Source organism: Gymnodraco acuticeps, unplaced genomic scaffold, assembly GCF_902827175.1.
Source record: "Gymnodraco acuticeps unplaced genomic scaffold, fGymAcu1.1, whole genome shotgun sequence".
NCBI classification, from domain to species: Eukaryota; Metazoa; Chordata; class Actinopteri; order Perciformes; family Bathydraconidae; genus Gymnodraco; species Gymnodraco acuticeps.
In genome coordinates this window covers 23,009-40,748 of record NW_022991513.1, presented here as the reverse complement: position 1 = coordinate 40,748, position 17,740 = coordinate 23,009, and the positions used below count along the sequence as shown (strand labels likewise).

Sequence of the window (17,740 nt, the reverse complement as noted above, 5' to 3'; positions counted from 1 at the left end):
TAGTGCTTGTCGGCCTTAAGTCCAGTTATATTGCTGCTCCAATAAAAAGGCACTATAGGGCAGGTTGTATGCACAGAATAGCCATAAAAAGGACAACATTATCAACCTTTTAACTTCAGTTGATCCCTCAGTAATCACATCCACAGAACATGTGGTAAACCTCCATAGTTAGAGCACGGGCCATGGCCTTAAGTTTCCTCACCACATTATCAACACATGGTAGCTACATTATTCACCACAACAATTCAACAACAGCCTGGTTGTTGCTATGGGGACAGACACAACTGTCCACACTGGCTTCTTGTTGGGTACCAGTGCCATACCCTAATGGGCTACAATTGGACCTGGCCCGCTGTTCACCACCACATGAGTCATCCTGTTCACATGGCACAGGCTCAGAACCTCAGATAAGCCTTATGGTGTTTTTCTTGTTTGTCTTCAGGGCCACCAGTATTAATATTCATCAATCTCGTGAAGTTCTGTAGTTTAGTGCATTTGTGTTCAACCATGCAACAAGAATATACCACTAAAGAGAAACCTATGATTTATATCGATCCATTGTCCGTCACAATTCTGAAGCAATGTAGTGATATCCAGCTAAATGAGTTTGAAGATTATAAATGATTTCATTGTCTAACACTGGCAACTCATTATAGGAAAGAATATTTTGAGAAAACACCCAATTTATTTACAGATTATTGGAACTGCTGACATGCTCCAGCTCTGCCTCACCCAAAGGGAGACAAAGTAAAGTGAGGTCAGGAGGGAATCTGCCAAAATCATTCTGTAATTTCTCTTTAAGTGGCGCAAGGAACATGCAGTGAAATAGTTAGAAAAACAAAGCTCGCTGATGGAGCGTCCCAGCAGCTGTCATCATGGGGATCGAGAGGCATTACAAAAGAGAGCCTTGCAAGTTTGATGGAAGGGGTTGCCTTGGTTTTTGCAAAGAATGATATGTACCATGATGACACTGAAGCATACATGCCCATCTCATCTTTCAGAGGCCCCTCTGCAGCCGTCCATCTCTATAGGAACATGAAATCCATAGAACGACCTCTGCTCGCATGGTCGCTGAAACTATGCTTTTCACATTACAGTAGCTATGTATTCTAACAGTTGTGAATACTTTATGCAGTTAATGACCAACATGTCCTTGAATCTGACCTGAAAAGGAAAGTCAATGACAAACAATGTGAGAGAAGATGGGAGCTTTTATCTTGTAGCTGTTTTTAAATTACCTCTGCAGAACTTGGTAGGATCTTGTTGAACATGCTGCGGTCAGAGAGAGGTCAGTTCTTCTCTCACTGTTTTAAACTTTATTGTGAACGGAACTTAAACTTAAAATGGTATGTATAATAGAAGCTGAGAGCCCTACTCTAAAGGGGAGTTGATGGTACTGGGATGCCGTTGTTAAACTTTTCCAAGTTTGATTTGTGATGAGGTATTCACCTTTTGATTGCCTGCACTTTGTCATGTTGTGCAGAACTTTTTAAATAACTCAAATTCTGAATAAATTAGTTTTTAGTTGAGATGAGTCAGAAATGGTAATGTTCATGCATGTACACTGTGAACAAAGTAGTACATTTCTATTTTCATAGGATATACAGTTGTTTATTTCTACTGCTATTGCATGAAAAACATTTGCCACTGGGATGATGTACAGACGGCGGATCATTATTGTGAAATAAACGGGGGTGATGCAGGACTTGAATTAGTCAAGTTCATTTGGCAATTTGCGAGGAAGACCATGGTGCTCGAAACCTTAGGAGCTATTTTATGTTTGGATATATCTGCTTCAACTCTGATATGTAAACAGAAATAACAGACTGTAGAATGCCCTAATTGAATAATCGGAATCTAGTGTTAAACAAATCGCGTATCTGTGATTGTTTGAGTTGAGTAGTCCGACAATGGTGAAGTTCTTGTTTGGTTTTCTTGGCCAGGCTTTGGTTGGCTCACTCTGTGATCAGCTAACAGTGTAACCGTCCCCATGGCCCTAAAGTCTCCAGGTCAGGGAACGTGGAAAGCTCTGCTCGCTCCACAACGGTCTGCTCCCGGATTCTGCCAGATGGAGTCAGGCGGTGTTTAGTTTTATGCTTGGTCATGTGTTGACACTGAACAGTTTATGCAATTGAGCTTCAATCTACAGTATGTTTAAGTTGTTTTACCTCTCCATGTCTTTGCTTACCCCTCAACTTGACCTTTCTTGGATATTTATGTCAAACTTATCTTATCTAGCAGTATTGATAGACATATGCACATATATCAGATAAAAGGAAGATATGCAAAATATCTTTTGGCCTGGATCATGTGTGGATGGTGTCATTTGGCCCGTGAAGTTTATTCAAATGCCACACAACCTTTGTACAGTGGCCCTTTGTTAGAGTTAAGGTTGTACATTTTGTTGTGGTTCTAATCTGTGTGGAAAGTTCCTCTGGCATTCATTATCTATAGTGCTGGGGTGGTTTATCAGGAGATGAACAGGTGTCGTTGACGTCCTTTTGATTGTGTCTCTGGAGTAAATACCTCTGTTCGGGGAAAACACAGATTGGATACAGCAGCAAGTAAAAAACTCAAACACCATTCTGGAAGACTTCCACAGCAGCGAGAGCACTTGACTGTTAGCATTCTTTAAAGCCAAAGTGTATTCATAGGGGGGATTTGGCAGCCTGCTCTCTGAAAACGCTCTCCACGAAAGTGACATCCTGCCTGACCCTTGTATATCTCAGAAATGTCCAGCCCTTTACTTACCGTATCTATGTTTACTTTGTTTTGGAACATTTATGTTATTTGTATGATGGGTTTGTATTAGTCTGACTTTCAACATGCCTTTTTCTCTGTTTGTTTTACGTGACTGAAGACTGTAAATACATTGTTTGAACAGAAAGTGTTTCATGGTTCCAGGATGCGAAGACTTTCCTCGCAACACACTGACTCATGTAGAATTGCAATAATGAGGATAGATTTTGTTCAGGTCAAGCATGCATTCCCGCAGATGACTCTCAGACTGTTTTTGTATCTGCAGTTCAGGAATGCTATGAATTCTTACAAAACACTTGTAAATGATGTTGCTGCCCCCAGGCTGGTGACATATCATAAACAGTGGTCAACACTAAGTGTCTACAAAGAAGTTTACACACCTTTCATTGACAACCTGTCTCGTTTCTCAGTCACAGTTGACACGTGGGATGCTGCTTAGATGTCGTAGTCAGTCATATTGTGAACCTTGGGATCATGTCCTAGAGTTCAAAACAAGATCCCAAATCCTGATAGCCTCAATCATTTGACCTGTACACAGCATTGTTTCCCTTCTGTCTTCCCCTTGTGTTTTCTTTGCTTGTTTTTCACTCTCAACCCTGCATTCCTCTTCACGAGTCCCACAGGCAGATGGGTCTGATAGTGCTATACTCCCTCCTTCCCCTTTATCTACACTTCCTACTTTTCTTTTTCGTCCTCCCTTTCCTCTCCATTCTCCTCTCCTTCCCTGTCCTCCTCCTTGCCCATTCATCTTGTAGATGTCTCTTTAAGCTCCCTGTGCTCCTCATATTGAGAAGTGATGACCTCGGTCAAGATGACCTGCACATATCTGACAAGTCGAAAAAAGGACAGCCATGCTGAGAATGGACAGCGTAGTCAAATCACGTAGAGACAAACACACACACCCACCCAAACAACATCTGCTGCAAGACACGTCCCACGCGCCTGTGATAGAAAGGTGTTACCATGTAAATGCCAAAAGGGCTTGACTCCTCCTATTGTATTTTGCCCCATTTATTTATGGTTTTGTGTAATGCAGCTCCATCCCTAAAATCTGACCCCTTTGCAGTCAGTCTGGTGACCATGTGCTCAAAGGACCAGTGCCACACATTTTAGCCTCTTGCCAAAGTGTTTTCGGCAGCAGAGTCGACTTGGCATTTCATCCAAAGTTCTCCTGGCTTAATTCCCATACTCAATGTAAGGTGGTATGCACACATTCTCTGACGGCAAAGTACATTTGATCATCTCTATTTCTGCAGAGACAACAGTCCATCTAAACTTGAAATTGCTTTTAATGTCAGCCTTACTTTTCTACATAATCTATTGCAAAGCTGAACAAAATGTCTAAAAACGCCCTTAATCTTCATGATTCTCAAACAATTCTATTGGCGTTGTTTATATTTGATTTGTCGACGTTTAAGTGTAAAAGCCTTTGTTGGCTTTGTGACTAATTTAAAAACCAGTGGTTACCTTTTATTTTCTGCATGTATGCCTTCAAATCCCTCAGACTTGTGTCCAACATTCCCTTCCAAAATTGAGACCTATTGTATCCATTTCATGTTGGCATCCTTCATTAGCCAACATGATATAGTTATCTTAAAAGCCTGTTAACATCTGCTGATCTGAGCAGTAAAACATTCCCCGAAAAATCTAATATTAGAGAGAGGAGCAACAAGAGCCTGCTTTAACATTTGTGTAAGAACAAGTGAGAGCATGTATTCAAGATGTCTTTTTACTTGCATTACACACATCTTTATGACTTCATTCAGTTGGAAATGTAAATAAAATAAATCTGAATCATTATAAAGCACACTGAAAACACTGTTAACTGATGGGCATGAGCTCTGTGTTCACCGCCAGCTCTCCTCTGTGTTGGCTCCTGGCCCACCACACTGGGAATAGAGCTGTTCTTGTTCTGTCCGTTGTAATTACAGTAACCCCTCTAGTTCTCATCCTTCAAAGGCAAACTGTGAAGTGATAATGGAAACCAGTGTGCTTGTGTCAAGCTCAGGGGAGAGAAATCAGAAGCTAATTAAATAACAGGCCTGAGCCTTACGCGTGGCCTGCAGTCTCCACTGGGAGATGGACACTTGGCGAATGCTGGGATGTGTCCTGTCTTCTCTTGAGTTTATTTGCAGTGTAATGTTGTTTCTCCAGCGTTTCTCTGCGGTGTGTACCATGTGTGCTATAGAGCAGTGGTTCCCAAACTTTTTGTGCCCAAGGCACACCAAAGGACAAGTAAAAATCTCAAGGTGCAAAATAGCCCTTATAACACGTGTTATCACTCATATCATGTAAAATATCTGTAAATGTGCATAATTATTTACTAATGAATATAAAATAAAATGTGACAAAGACAACTATATTACTCATGAAATATTTATTAACGAAATATTTCAGAAATTAATTTGAAACTTTATCAAATTAGGTTTCATCAAAGCAGCAACACACTCATTTAAACCAGACAGGTCACAAAATTAACATTTCAGCAATCAGCATTGAAACATGTGCTATTGTAAATATGTTTGCCGACTTACAAATTAGTGAGATACATGTGCCTGTCGGGGCGCGCAGATTTGTTTTATCCTTGGTGGCACTGAGGAGAGGGCCACTCGCAAGTCCTGTTCAACAGAGAGCCGTGAGTCCCGTGACCTCCTGTTGTTCTTCATGTAAATCAGAGTAGAGAACGCCAACTCCAGAGATGGGGTCGTTACTATTTTTTTTTTAATATATTACATATTACTTTAAAAAAAGTAATATATTACACTACTTCGTTACTATCTACATAAAGTAACTCGTTACTTTACTCGTCGAGCACGTACGAACTTGCGCATGCCTGAGTGGCAATAACTTTCCTTACCAGCAGGCGGCGGTAGTGTGTATGTGTCATTCAAAACAGGCAACAACCGGAAGACAGAGAAGAAGAACAGACGACGTGATATAAACAAACAACAAATAGCTGTGCGGTAGCTTCACCTTAGCATGTGTTCTTTGCAGGTGTTTGTTGAGGTTTGACCACGTGGTGTTTCCAGCAGTGGATAACAGCTTCTGGCCTGGACACAGTTTGCACCTCACCGTCACATTCCTGTCTATTCTTCGGACGAACTAAAAATAATGGGCATACCTCCACCCCTCGAAAGTTATCGCTGACTCAGCCATGTTTATGCAGCACTGCACGTGGAGATGTGGACGCGCAGGTCGCGCAGATTACGTACATATAAACCTATAAAGTACTGATATTATAGTAAATAAAACAATTATTATTTTTGTGTAGTTGTATATTGCAATAATAACGTATGGTTGTCACAAAATCCCACGGCACACCCGGACTTGCCTCGCGGCACACCGTTTGGAAACCACTGCTATAGAGTACAGTATGGGCCAGCGTTAATGCCTTTAGCTGAACACTGTACATTCCCTTTAGTAGCTGTTTTTGCAAGCAGCAGGTGTTTTGCTCTTCAGCCCTCACTAATGAAAAACAACGCAACGCTTCCAAATATATCCAGACACAGAAGGAGTGAGGGGGGGGGTCTAATTTCCGTTAGGGTTGTTGTCTGTTAAAAAGTTACGACTCACAAGGAATGATTGATTTCACTTTAAATCCCATGGATGACTTTTTGTGGTGTTTTTCCACTTCTCCCCAGCATTTTTGGCAAACCCCCTTTACAAGGGGCACTTTCTGCAGCCCAAATTCTTTCTTGATGCAAATACCCATCGAGAAATAAACTTGACTGCCTCCATGTAGAGGGCTGCATTGCATATGATTAGGATTCTGGGAGCAACGCAGGACTAAACACAAATACTGCAGGGTATATTTATTCAAGGCAGCAGCTGTCAGTAAAAGTAAATTGAATATACAAATATAAGAGTCTATTATAAAAGCCTATACAAGAGATTGTTATTAAAGTACCGTATTACTTATCTGTTTTAGCAGCTTTAGCTTCACATTAAGCCAAAACAAACTTTGACAATCAACTTTCCAATAAAGCTGGAAAATGTTGTGAAAAATAAACCAAATACTCTTTTTTAAGGTGTTACAGTTTTGTTTCAACACTGTTTTGAGTTTCATTTTATACACATTTACACAAAATTCTGCATGCCTTTTTTAGTTTTTTTAGGAAACTTTGGATAGGATATAAGATTTGTTGTGGTTTTCCACAGAGTTTGGCTGAGTTGCATGTGTTTGCACTGACCAGGGTTAACAAGGTTTTGCATGTGAAGTTATAATTCAGATCATCTGTCTCTCTATTTAGAATTCTCGTTTATTCAATACATAAACGTCATTTATAACATCCGTATCATGAAAGAAAATTCCCGTTCGAATCTGAATCTAAACTGTAAACAATAACATTGTCAATGCGTGACAATCCGACATCTGGTTTGTATCTGTTGCTAGGTGAGATTACATACACTATCAGAGAAACAGGGATGAGTTCAGCTTGTATAACACTGCATGTTGTTGTTTCTTTGAAGGCATTTAATGCGCTCATCTCATTTCAGTTATATTCCCTCATGTTGACTCATAAAATAGTTCACTCAAAGGCATAGTCAGCTGTTAAATGTACTTCTTTACGCCGTCCTGACTCTATGAATTATGTTTTTTCTTGCAGAAATTGGTTGCCGGTGTGAACCAGTTTGCCTACACCTGCATCCAAGACCATCCAATCTGGACCAACCAGCAGTTCTGGGAAGCCACTTTCTACAGCGAGGTCCAGAGTCAGATCCGAACCCTTTACCTGAACACCCTGGAGGGGAAAGACAGCATCACTGCCAGGCTAAAGGTTAGACTGGAAAAGTGACCAATACAAGTTGTTGGATAAATCTTAAGAATTCCACTGACATAAAGAGCATAGTGATTATTCAAGCAAAATGTCTGCTTCTTAATTGCTATTGTTTTCTTGCCTACTGTGATCACTAGGACTTTTATTGGTTTTTCTTTCTGTCAATAGTGTTCTTTATTTAGGAAATAAAGAGAAAAAAGTTCCAAAAAAAACAAATAAAAAAAACATACTTGAGAAAATGGTCCTCTGACACACTCAGCAGGCACCATTGTGTTTCAAGGGGTCAAGTTTAAATAAGTTAAGATAAGATAAAGATAAGAGATACTTTATTGATCCCAATTTGGGAAATGTTTGCATTGCAGCGGCATAAAAAGCAACATAACAAAACAAGGTATTGCACATAAGTAGAATCAAAGAGTAGAAATAAACAATACTAGATTTTAAACATCTCAAAATAGAATTAAAGCAGGATTAAAAAGTAGAAAATATACAGTAGGCCGTGAAGATAAAACATCTATAAACTTGGACAATAAAACACTATTGAAGGGCTTTAGACACAATATAAAGCAGGATATTATTTACATTAAGAGTGTAGGGAATGGAGTAGTAGTAGTATGGAGCAGAGAGTTCTCTTCCAGTTCTGTCAAACTCAAACCATTTCCTGTGACCTCTCCAGGATGCGGGCTCCGAGGCTGCGGTGGGCCGAGAGGAGGAGCACACGGCCATGGACCTGGCCGCAGAGCAGCTGCGTTTGTGGCCCAGCCTGAGCAAGGAGAAGCAGCACGAGCTGGTGAAGAACGAGGAGAGCACTGTGTTCAGCCAGGCCATCCACTACGCCAGCCTCATGGTGTACCTGCTGGTTCCTCTGGACACCAGCAAGCTCAAGCTGCTCCGCAACCCCCCCGTCGCAGACTGGGAGAGCGGCAGCAACAGCATCGTCACAAACAGGTCAGCCTGATATCTAAAAAGAGAAATAATTTAAAGGTCACCTATTATGCAAAATCCACTTTTTCATGTCTTTTACATAAACATGTGTCCCCTCTGTGTAAAGAGATTCTGAAAGTATAAAAATATTCACTCACTTTTTGTCCTGATCCATTTATATAAAAACCTGTTTGAAGATGAGCTGATCAGATTTTGGCCACTTTATGATGTCATAACGATTTTTTGGCTTGTGTAACCATTAGCCAATCACCAACCAGGGTAACCCCCCCACCCCCATCGCCTGAATCTCCTCCTAGAGCACCATTGTGTTCTTTTTAACCAAATATCTCTCAGAGGGGAGTGGTTCCTTATTTTCATCTAAAGCAGGGGTGTCAAACTCAAATACACAGTGGGCCAAAATAAAAAAAATCGGTACTCGTCGAGGGCCGGACTGGTTCAATGTTTATTGCAAAACTTATTGAAATGAACTTATTGCACATAGTAAACCTGGAACTAACAAAGCTTAAATTATTGCCTATAAAAACAACATTAAATAATCAGTTGCATACATTTCTTATGGCTCTATCTGCAGCTTTTCCGGAGTCATTTCTTATGATTACATTTTTCCACAGGCCAACAACAGCTTAAAAAAAAAAAAAATTATCATGTGGGCCAAAATTAAATCCACCAAGGGTCTGATTTGGCGCCCGGGCCTTGAGTTTGACACATGTGATCTAAAGTAACAGACAGAGAATCAGCACTTTTGAAACAGGGCTGAAACAGAGGGGATTATGGGATGCTACGATGCACGATCTGTTTGGTATTTCAAGCCAAACACTTCAGAGACATGTTTTGTATATATCTGAGACCTATAATATATTGATGAAAAACAGTATAATAGGGGACCTTTAATCAAATGTAAAGTCAAGTGTCTTTACTGTCCACTGACTTGTTTAGTATTATAAAGGTAAAGAGATCAGACTTTTCTGGAAGAGACTCCAAGTTAAGGTTTTATGATTTGGGAGTATTTGTTCCTTTCTTATTAAGCTGATGATAGGTATGGGGGCGTTTGTGGCGTTACTCACAGTCTACATGATATCTTCTCATTCAGCCAAATTGAACACAGTACCTCTCCTGTTTCCGGCCCACTTCCATCCTGTGGGCTTACATCACTGCTGCACAAAACAGAGTGAGGATAATTTACTTTAGAGAAGTTCAAAACCCTTAGGGTGTCTTTAATGGGAGCTACACTGTACTCACCCAAACCAAACAAAATAGCAGTGGAAGTGATTTCCCGGGCTCTTCAGTGACTGTGGAGTGAAATAAATCCAGGAAGTTCTCCTATTTATGTCCTTTCTTGGAATTTAAAGACATACAGCCAAAGATAATTTGTTCCGAATTTCATCCATTGGAACTGAATATTCAAAAGAACACGATGTTAATGTACTTTTTTTTTGTTTTGAACAGCATTTATGCTTTATTCAACTTTTTTTTTTTAAATGTCCTGCAAGAACACAATTGTTCTGTTTACTTGTGTTATGTTTCTTCACTGTTAAGAAGGCAGAAACATTGCAGCCAAGAAGTTGTTTGTGTGGAAATTTTTGTCTCTTTTTTTTCTTGCATTTTTGCCCCAGACTTGCTTGTTTTTAACAGATGACAGTTGGATCTCACCAATAACTATGAATCCAGAGGATAGGTTGCATCACTGTCTCATGCGAGACATTCTTCTGGACCGCGGAGTCCGGGCCATTGATCCAGGCATCAACACTAAACTGCTGCAGATCGCTTTCGCTCTCACTGCTCTTTATCACAGTGCAAATCCATTTCTGTCAACAGAAACTCTCTTCTCAAATCTCCTCCTGGGACATGCTGGTTAACCTTTCTCATCATCATTGTGTCCTCATGTGTGTTTTACAGCATTGCCGGAAGCGTGGCAGAGAGCTTTGACACAGAAAGCGGGTTTGAGGACTCAGAAAACAGCGATGTGGCTAACTCTGTGGTCAGGTTCGTCGCCCGCTTCATCGACAAGGTGTGCACCGAGAGCGGAGTAACCCAGGAACACATCAAGAGCCTGCACAGCATGATCCCAGGTACAGCACTCACAGCGTTCATTCAAACTGTGCCACTGTCCTGATTCCCTCACCTTTACGCAGAATAACCCCTTCATGTGAGTGTACTCACAGCAACAGACGTCTGAGCTGAATAACCCCTGACATTGCAAATCTCTGAATACACAGTCTGGTTGTAAGACTGTGTAGACATACATGTCTTTCTCTGGACCATGTGTGCACTTGTGTATGAACATGTGGTTGGTGACGTCCACTTGTGAACCCACAGGCATCGTTGCTATGCAGATGGAGGCTCTGGATGCAGTTCACAGAGAGAGCAGGAGATTACCTCCCATTCAGAAGGTGAGTGTCGCTCTTTTCTTGGCTGCTAGGACTTTAGAAACACGTCACACTCTGACATGCCCCTTAAGGGAAAAACAACCTCCAGGAGATGAAGAGCTGCAAATTAGCCTGCATGACGTGACTCTACTGTATGCAAAATGAAGTCCGCTTTGCATTGTTGTCTATGAGTAAATGACCCTGCTTTTCACATGATTTATGACCTAAATTATATTTGAGATATTTATGTTGTAACGTATGGTCCCGTTAAGAAAACAAGCACTGGATGCTTTGGGGCATGGCTACCTTGTGACTGGTAGGTCACAGTGCATATTGTCCAAATACTTTAGCTTAACTTACAGAAAAGGGTGTTGAAGTGAAAGTGCAAGTAGTGAAGTATTGAATTGGCAGCTTATAAGACTTAGTTCTCTGTTCTTAACCCTATTAGTGGTGCACAACACAGCAGTTTTAAGGCATTTTTCTGTTTTGCTAATAGAGAAATATGAAAGAAAGTCAATGGAGAGCGATTCACTTGTTTCTTCTTCCGGACTTAACTGTACCCTGTCTCTATGTACAGTGTATATACAATTATAATGGTTAGACTTATACAAATCAAGACCAACAAGTCCAAAACTGTCATAAGTTAAATATCATCAGCTTCAGAGTTTTTTCCACTCACTGGAATCGCACTTTTATTTTTACCAGTTGGTTTTTTGGAGCTTGCTTTGCAATATTTTGGCTGGCTCTTGGTAATTCCTCTTGCACACACTCATGCACACAGACAAGCACCGTGCCAGTACTACCAAAGGAGCAACCTGGAGACCTCGGTGAGCAGTCTGGGCAGATCGTCTGCTGTTCTTTGTGGCTAACCTCTCAACATTTATGTATTAGACTAAGCTTCCCTTCTGGCCTGCTGCTAGCTGCGAGCAGCATGCCAAAAAGTACTAAAAAGTGTGAAAACAACACTGACATTGGATTCATAACAAGTCTGAATAGTAGTAGTAGTAGTAGTAGAGAAAAACACATACAAAAAAATCTAACAATGCAATAAGGTGCAGGTCATGAAGTAGCCGAGCTTCAGCCGTAATGAGGAAAGGACCTCTCGTTCTATTAAAGGATGTATTCAGGAAGCTCTTATTAACTCCTGACCAGAGCTGAACTCCTCCAGGTTGGCTGTGGTCTAAATGGGAAATGCTATAACGGATCTAAATACCCTCCTCTTTCCTAATTTGTGGCTGTGGAACAACTGAGTGTTTCTCTACCAGAGGGAGAAAAACCATATGCAAACCCACACAGTGTCAAAGTGTTTTTCTCGAAAAGCAGCTCATGAGTTTAGATAGAGGGTTGAGTGGTAAATGGGTCCCTACGGAGAAAATATATCGGTTTTTTTGGCAAGCTTGTTTTTTTAGAATGATATCTAGTGTGTGTGTGTCTCCGTCTCTGTCTGTCTGTCTGTGTCTGTCTGTGTGTGTTTTTGATAGTGACGTGCATGTGATGCTTGCAAAAACACGGTCATGTGGTGCTGTGATTAGAAATAATAATGGTTTATTGATTTTCCTGGCTTTTCTGGAATCTGATTCTCTGACGTCAATGCTTTGTGCTGAGTCCCTCGTTATAAAGCACTTAACTTCTGAAGAAAAATACCTCATACGTTCTTTACAGACAGGTCAAATGTAGCATCTGTCCTTGAGTATAATGTTTTTATTTTTCCCCCATCAGCCTAAGATTCTGCGTCCAGCACTGCTCCCTGGAGAGGAGTTGGTGTTAGAGGGGTTGCGGGTTCTTCTGGATCCTGACGGCAGAGAGGAGGCCACTGGGGGTCTTCTGGGGGGCCCCCACATCCTGCCAGCAGAGGGAGCCCTCTTTCTCACCACATATCGCATCATCTTTAAAGGCACCCCCCATGATCCACTCGGTAAAAACTGAACAACACCAACATTAGCTTTTAAATCACAATAAAATTCAATATTAGTTTTAAGCTACATTTCTAGGTTTATGGAAACAAATTATGCTTTTGATTAAATTAAATGTATTTCAATTTTTAGAACTAAGTACAACATTTTCCTTGGACTTCAGTGCATTCTTAAGTCTCAAATAGCAGCAGACTTAACCCTCTTCATTAACGAATGACCTTTCAAAACTACTAAAGTTATTAGTAGATCTGGTGCCTTGGTGACATCACAAGTTCATGTCTGACCCCCAAAAAAACAAGATAGATTTGAAAGAAATAAACAAAAATATTGGAACGAGGGAACAGTGGCGGAGCTGGGGGGTGGCTGGGAGTGGCCACTCCCAGCTGAATCCTGGCCACCCTATTGGCCACCCCAAACACCCTCACCAAGGGGGCTCAAACAAACTTAGAACATTAAGAAAAAAATGTTTACGTAACCTTTCATCATTCATCAAGAATTAACATTAATAGGACGTTATATCGATAATGTAATCACTAAACTTATAATTCATTTAACTTAATTTCTTCCAAAAGTTAATTATCCAAAGCCTCTGTACACCCCCTTCTATTTACATGTAATGGTTTGGTCCTGCCTCCAAACGCGGTGCAGCACCGCCGGCACTTTCTAGCAAAGAGTGAGAGCATGTTAGGAGCAGGGACGCTAGTACTTACATGTGAACCATGTCTCAACGACTCACAAAGTCAGGCTCTCAAAAGAGAAAAGAAAGGAGAGAAAGACAAGAGAGAGGGACTAAAGGGCTACAGTATGTCACCCAGTTTTTCAAAGAAAAGGTGGGTGTGGTCGAAATGTGTCTGTTAGCTACGCGTAGTCCATTGTAAATAATAATTGTTATGTTTTTTTTTACTAAGCTGACATTAAGTACTGTAGAGTTATTTAAAGCATAAATGAGTCGGTTGGGTTCTGGAGGTGTGATTCCAGCAATTGTGCTTGGTTGGCGTGGCCTGGGCCTGGTGGTGGGGCCCAATGTGATATATGTCCATGGGGCCCAAAATCCCTGGCGTGTATGGCCAGAGGGCAGGACCTACAGTATAACACATTTACTACCCAATAGCATTGTGAGGCTGAACAAAAGGACCGTTTGACTATGTAAATGTAGTCTTTTAAAAAAATAAAAACATTTACTGACTTTTTTAGGATAGCTTAAAGTAATGTTGTAAAATTACAACCGGGGGCCTTACAGGGTTAAGGGCTATTGTGTATTGTTATTTACTTTAAGATGTTTATTCTTAACCAATCATTTAATTAGAAAACTCTTATTTAAATGATGTGTGTGTGTCTCTGTATTCCTGATGATACACTGAGAGAATGAGCTCATCGTGCTGCTGACCACCATAAGCTAAACAGTCTGTATATTGCATTACATTTGTATAATGTAAGCTTCGTTGATACTTTGACTGCGGGAATACGAAAAAAATAGTTGGATATACTGAATATTATTTGATCTATTTCACCACTTAATCCCAAATAATGTAGAGGTGTGTTTTAGGTTCCTTAAATAGCCCCTTATTTTCTAGTGGGATGTATTTTTATGTTCATATAATAGTGATTTCAATGCCACCCCAAAATGATCACTGGTTCCATCCTGGCCACCCCACTGAAAATGTCCTGGCTCCGCCACTGCGAAGGAAAACAAATGTAAATGTATGTTAAGAAAGTCAATGCTGTTTTAAATTCCCATTTCTCTCTTGCCTTGTTTCCAGTCACCACTCTGCAGTCAACTTTATGAATTTGAAGTCATAATATGCTATAATAAAAAAAAAAATCAGCAGGTGTTCCTGTGTGTTGTGTCAGTGAGATGCTTTACCAATCATCTTGGTAATGCATTGCTGATCTGTGTTCCTCTTTGTGTCCAGTAGGGGAGCAGGCAGTGATCCGAGCTTTCCCAGTGTCCTCGCTGACCAAAGAGAAGAAGATCAGCATCCAGAACCAGCTGCAGCAGAACATGCAGGAAGGCCTGCAGCTCCGCTCCGCGTCCTTCCAGGTAATAAATTAAACACACTGCAATCTTATGTTAGTCCCGGGTGGACACCAGTTACCCTAGATTTTAAATGGATGGGTGGACATGGTGCTCAAATGGATACATCATCTATGGTTCTGTTTCTCAAATAATAGATACATGTTATTATATAATCTGAAGTGCAGGTTACCACACAATCAAGAGTCCATCATTTCCTCATGTGTGAATATTTATGCTTTTATAATGGATAATTTGTGTCTGTGTGGCCCAAAAAAATACATTTGAAAAACCCAACAGTCTCTTTCCAGGAATCATGACATAGATCCTCAAAATAACCAACACAACTTGTTTTGAGCATTGCGATCACTGATTCTAAGAATCAACGAGAAAAGCAAATTTCAGCCAAGCATGTGTTTCTCTAGGATTTATATATCCTGCTGTAAAAGTTTTTATGGTTCATTCCTATCTTTTTATTAACATGAATGATGCAAGTGGCAACTCTTAACCCTTGAGATGTTTTCTACATTTAAGATAGCCTCAACCCATGTTGCTTGGGCTGGACGGATACAAATTCAGTGATTTATCAAATGTTGCGTGTTTCGTTAAATAATGATTTTCATGAATACCTCTTACAGCTGATAAAGGTGGCTTTTGATGAGGAGGTGAGCTCAGAGATGGTGGAGATCTTCAGAAAGCACCTGCAGAGGATCCGCTACCCCCAGTCCATCTTCAGCTGCTTTGCTTTCGCAGCCGGACAAACAGCTCCTCAGCTCATCCTCCCAAAACAGAAAGAGAGGAACACTGGCTTCAGGTGTGTGGTGCAGCTTTACAGCAACAAGAGGATGTAGATCTGGTTAATGTACCAAACATCACTGCGGGGTGACCCCAGCAGGGTTTCAAGCTTCATTTATAAAAGCATTCAAATTTAAAATCAACATATGAATGCTGTGTAGCTTCTTTTTTTGCAATACTATTTATTTGTGTGGTATATTTGATTGTCTGCACAGCTTTAGATAAATAATAGGCTACACTTGTCATATTATATTATTTGTAGAATACGATTGCATTGTGTAAGCTTCTAGAAAATATCAGCGGTTTGGGAGGGCGGGTGACTGAGCAGCATTCTGAGTAAGTTATTAATAACTTACATCATGCAATTGTCCACTTTCTCTTCCCCTCTCTCTTGAAGACGTGCACAGAAAGAGTCACATTTAATGCTTCATTTTAAAAACATCAATAGTAGTTTTGAATGTCGCCTGAATTATAAGTGCATATAATGTCATGCCTCAGCAGTTTGTCCTCTTCTGGAAATATTGAAAAAGTTGTAATACTGATTAAAAAATGCTCACAGTAAAATATGTTGCGATATTAATAATAACTTCATTTATACAGCACTTTTCAAAACAACGTCACAAAGTGCTTTACATGGATTCAAAACCTGAAATTCCCCAAACCCGCCCAACAAAATATACAGCAATTCATCAATAGCAGCAGTAATACAAAAAAAGAAAGAAAGTAAAACCAATAACACATGGATGTCGAGTAAAACCGAGTGGTGTCATCTTTAGTTAAAACCTCTCCTATATTCTGCACTCCTCACAGAACCCTGTCCAAAACCATTGTCAAAGGAGCGAAGAGGGCAGGGATGATCACCATGGGCCGCAGCAGCCAGACCACACTGAAGAAAAGCGACAGAGGCAGCAGGATGACCTGGCATGAAGACGACGACATTTCAAGTGAGAGGAAGGACACATTCATCATGGTGCGGAGTGAGATGGGAAAATAAATGTAAACCCCTATGAATGTGTATGTGTGTTTCAGTATCAGACGACGGTGAGCCGCCGCCCAGCAGCACCCTGAGAGCCTCGGAGAAATCCACCATGGAGCAGCTGGTGGAGCAGTCCTGTTTCCGTGACTACCAGCGTATGGGCCTGGGCACCATCACCGCCAGCTCGTCTCGGTTCAAGTCGGGCGAGCAGTTCAGGATCACGGCCGTAAACAGACTGTACTCCCTCTGCCGCAGGTACACTGGATACTTTTTAAAGTTACATTCCTCTAACGTCAGCACTGACCACATTAGTTTCCAGGTTTTAAAGATTCAAGGCTTTATTGTGATTTGCACATTGGCTACAGTGTAGATATGGCAATGAAAAACTTAAGTCGCAGGCTCCTCCAACAGTGCCACATGAATATATACAGGACATAGAACAAATAAAACAGATAAAATAGTGCCAGAGATTGTTTTGAGATGTGCAAGTAAATACAAATGAAATAGAAATAGTGCAAGAAGAATCTATATACAAGTAAATTGAATATGATATATTAGATAAATAATTTCCAAGATGCAAAGAGGAAGCTTTGTAAGCCTCAATATTTCATAAAAGCCAGTAGGTAGAGATTCACTCCTTTACCTGGCAGACAGATGTTAGACAGATGAATTGAGACAGCTCGGTTCGAATTCCTCCTGGTGTACAAAAACAAACGCACTGTAACTAATACAGTCATAATCCCACTCAGACGTTTAATATAAATTCAGCAAGAAGCCCCCTATTCATCTGCGTCTCTGTGTATAAACAAATGGCTTTGCAGTGTTTTATTCCTGGAAGACCATGTTTTTCCTAATATGTGTGTTTCTCTCTCTCTCCGTCAGTTACCCGGGGCTGTTGGTGGTTCCTCAGGCCGTGCAGGACAGCAGTTTACACAAAGTGGCGCGCTGCTACAGACACAACCGTCTGCCCGTGGTGTGTTGGAAACATCCTCGCACTAAAGCCCTGCTGCTCCGCTCGGGAGGCTTTCACGGCAAGAGTGTCGTGGGACTGTTCAAGTCGCAGAACCCCTCCTCAACAGGTGGGCTTTCACGAGTTTAGGAGGTCTTGTTTAATTTTTCTCCATTTTTTACTTGCTTCTTAGGCTAACAGATCTCCAGGAATAACAGCAAACTAAAATTAACTAGCTTGCAAT

General features: G+C 40.8%; 1 protein-coding gene across 4 annotated transcripts in view; it reads left to right on the top strand.

Annotated features, from left to right (window-relative positions):
• Window positions 1-17,740, top strand: part of sbf2 (SET binding factor 2) — a 91,355-nt gene that overhangs the window by 54,235 nt on the left and 19,380 nt on the right. For 3 of the 4 annotated variants that reach the window (XM_034196930.1, XM_034196929.1, XM_034196926.1), the window contains exons 18-27: window positions 7,368-7,538; window positions 8,215-8,486; window positions 10,380-10,552; window positions 10,800-10,873; window positions 12,569-12,764; window positions 14,676-14,803; window positions 15,415-15,590; window positions 16,382-16,515; window positions 16,601-16,802; window positions 17,430-17,626. In XM_034196930.1, the coding sequence (XP_034052821.1) occupies window positions 7,368-7,538; window positions 8,215-8,486; window positions 10,380-10,552; window positions 10,800-10,873; window positions 12,569-12,764; window positions 14,676-14,803; window positions 15,415-15,590; window positions 16,382-16,515; window positions 16,601-16,802; window positions 17,430-17,626 (1,723 nt within the window). The remainder of the gene's footprint in view (window positions 1-7,367; window positions 7,539-8,214; window positions 8,487-10,379; window positions 10,553-10,799; window positions 10,874-12,568; window positions 12,765-14,675; window positions 14,804-15,414; window positions 15,591-16,381; window positions 16,516-16,600; window positions 16,803-17,429; window positions 17,627-17,740) is intronic. The other variant, XM_034196928.1, reaches the window with a different exon arrangement.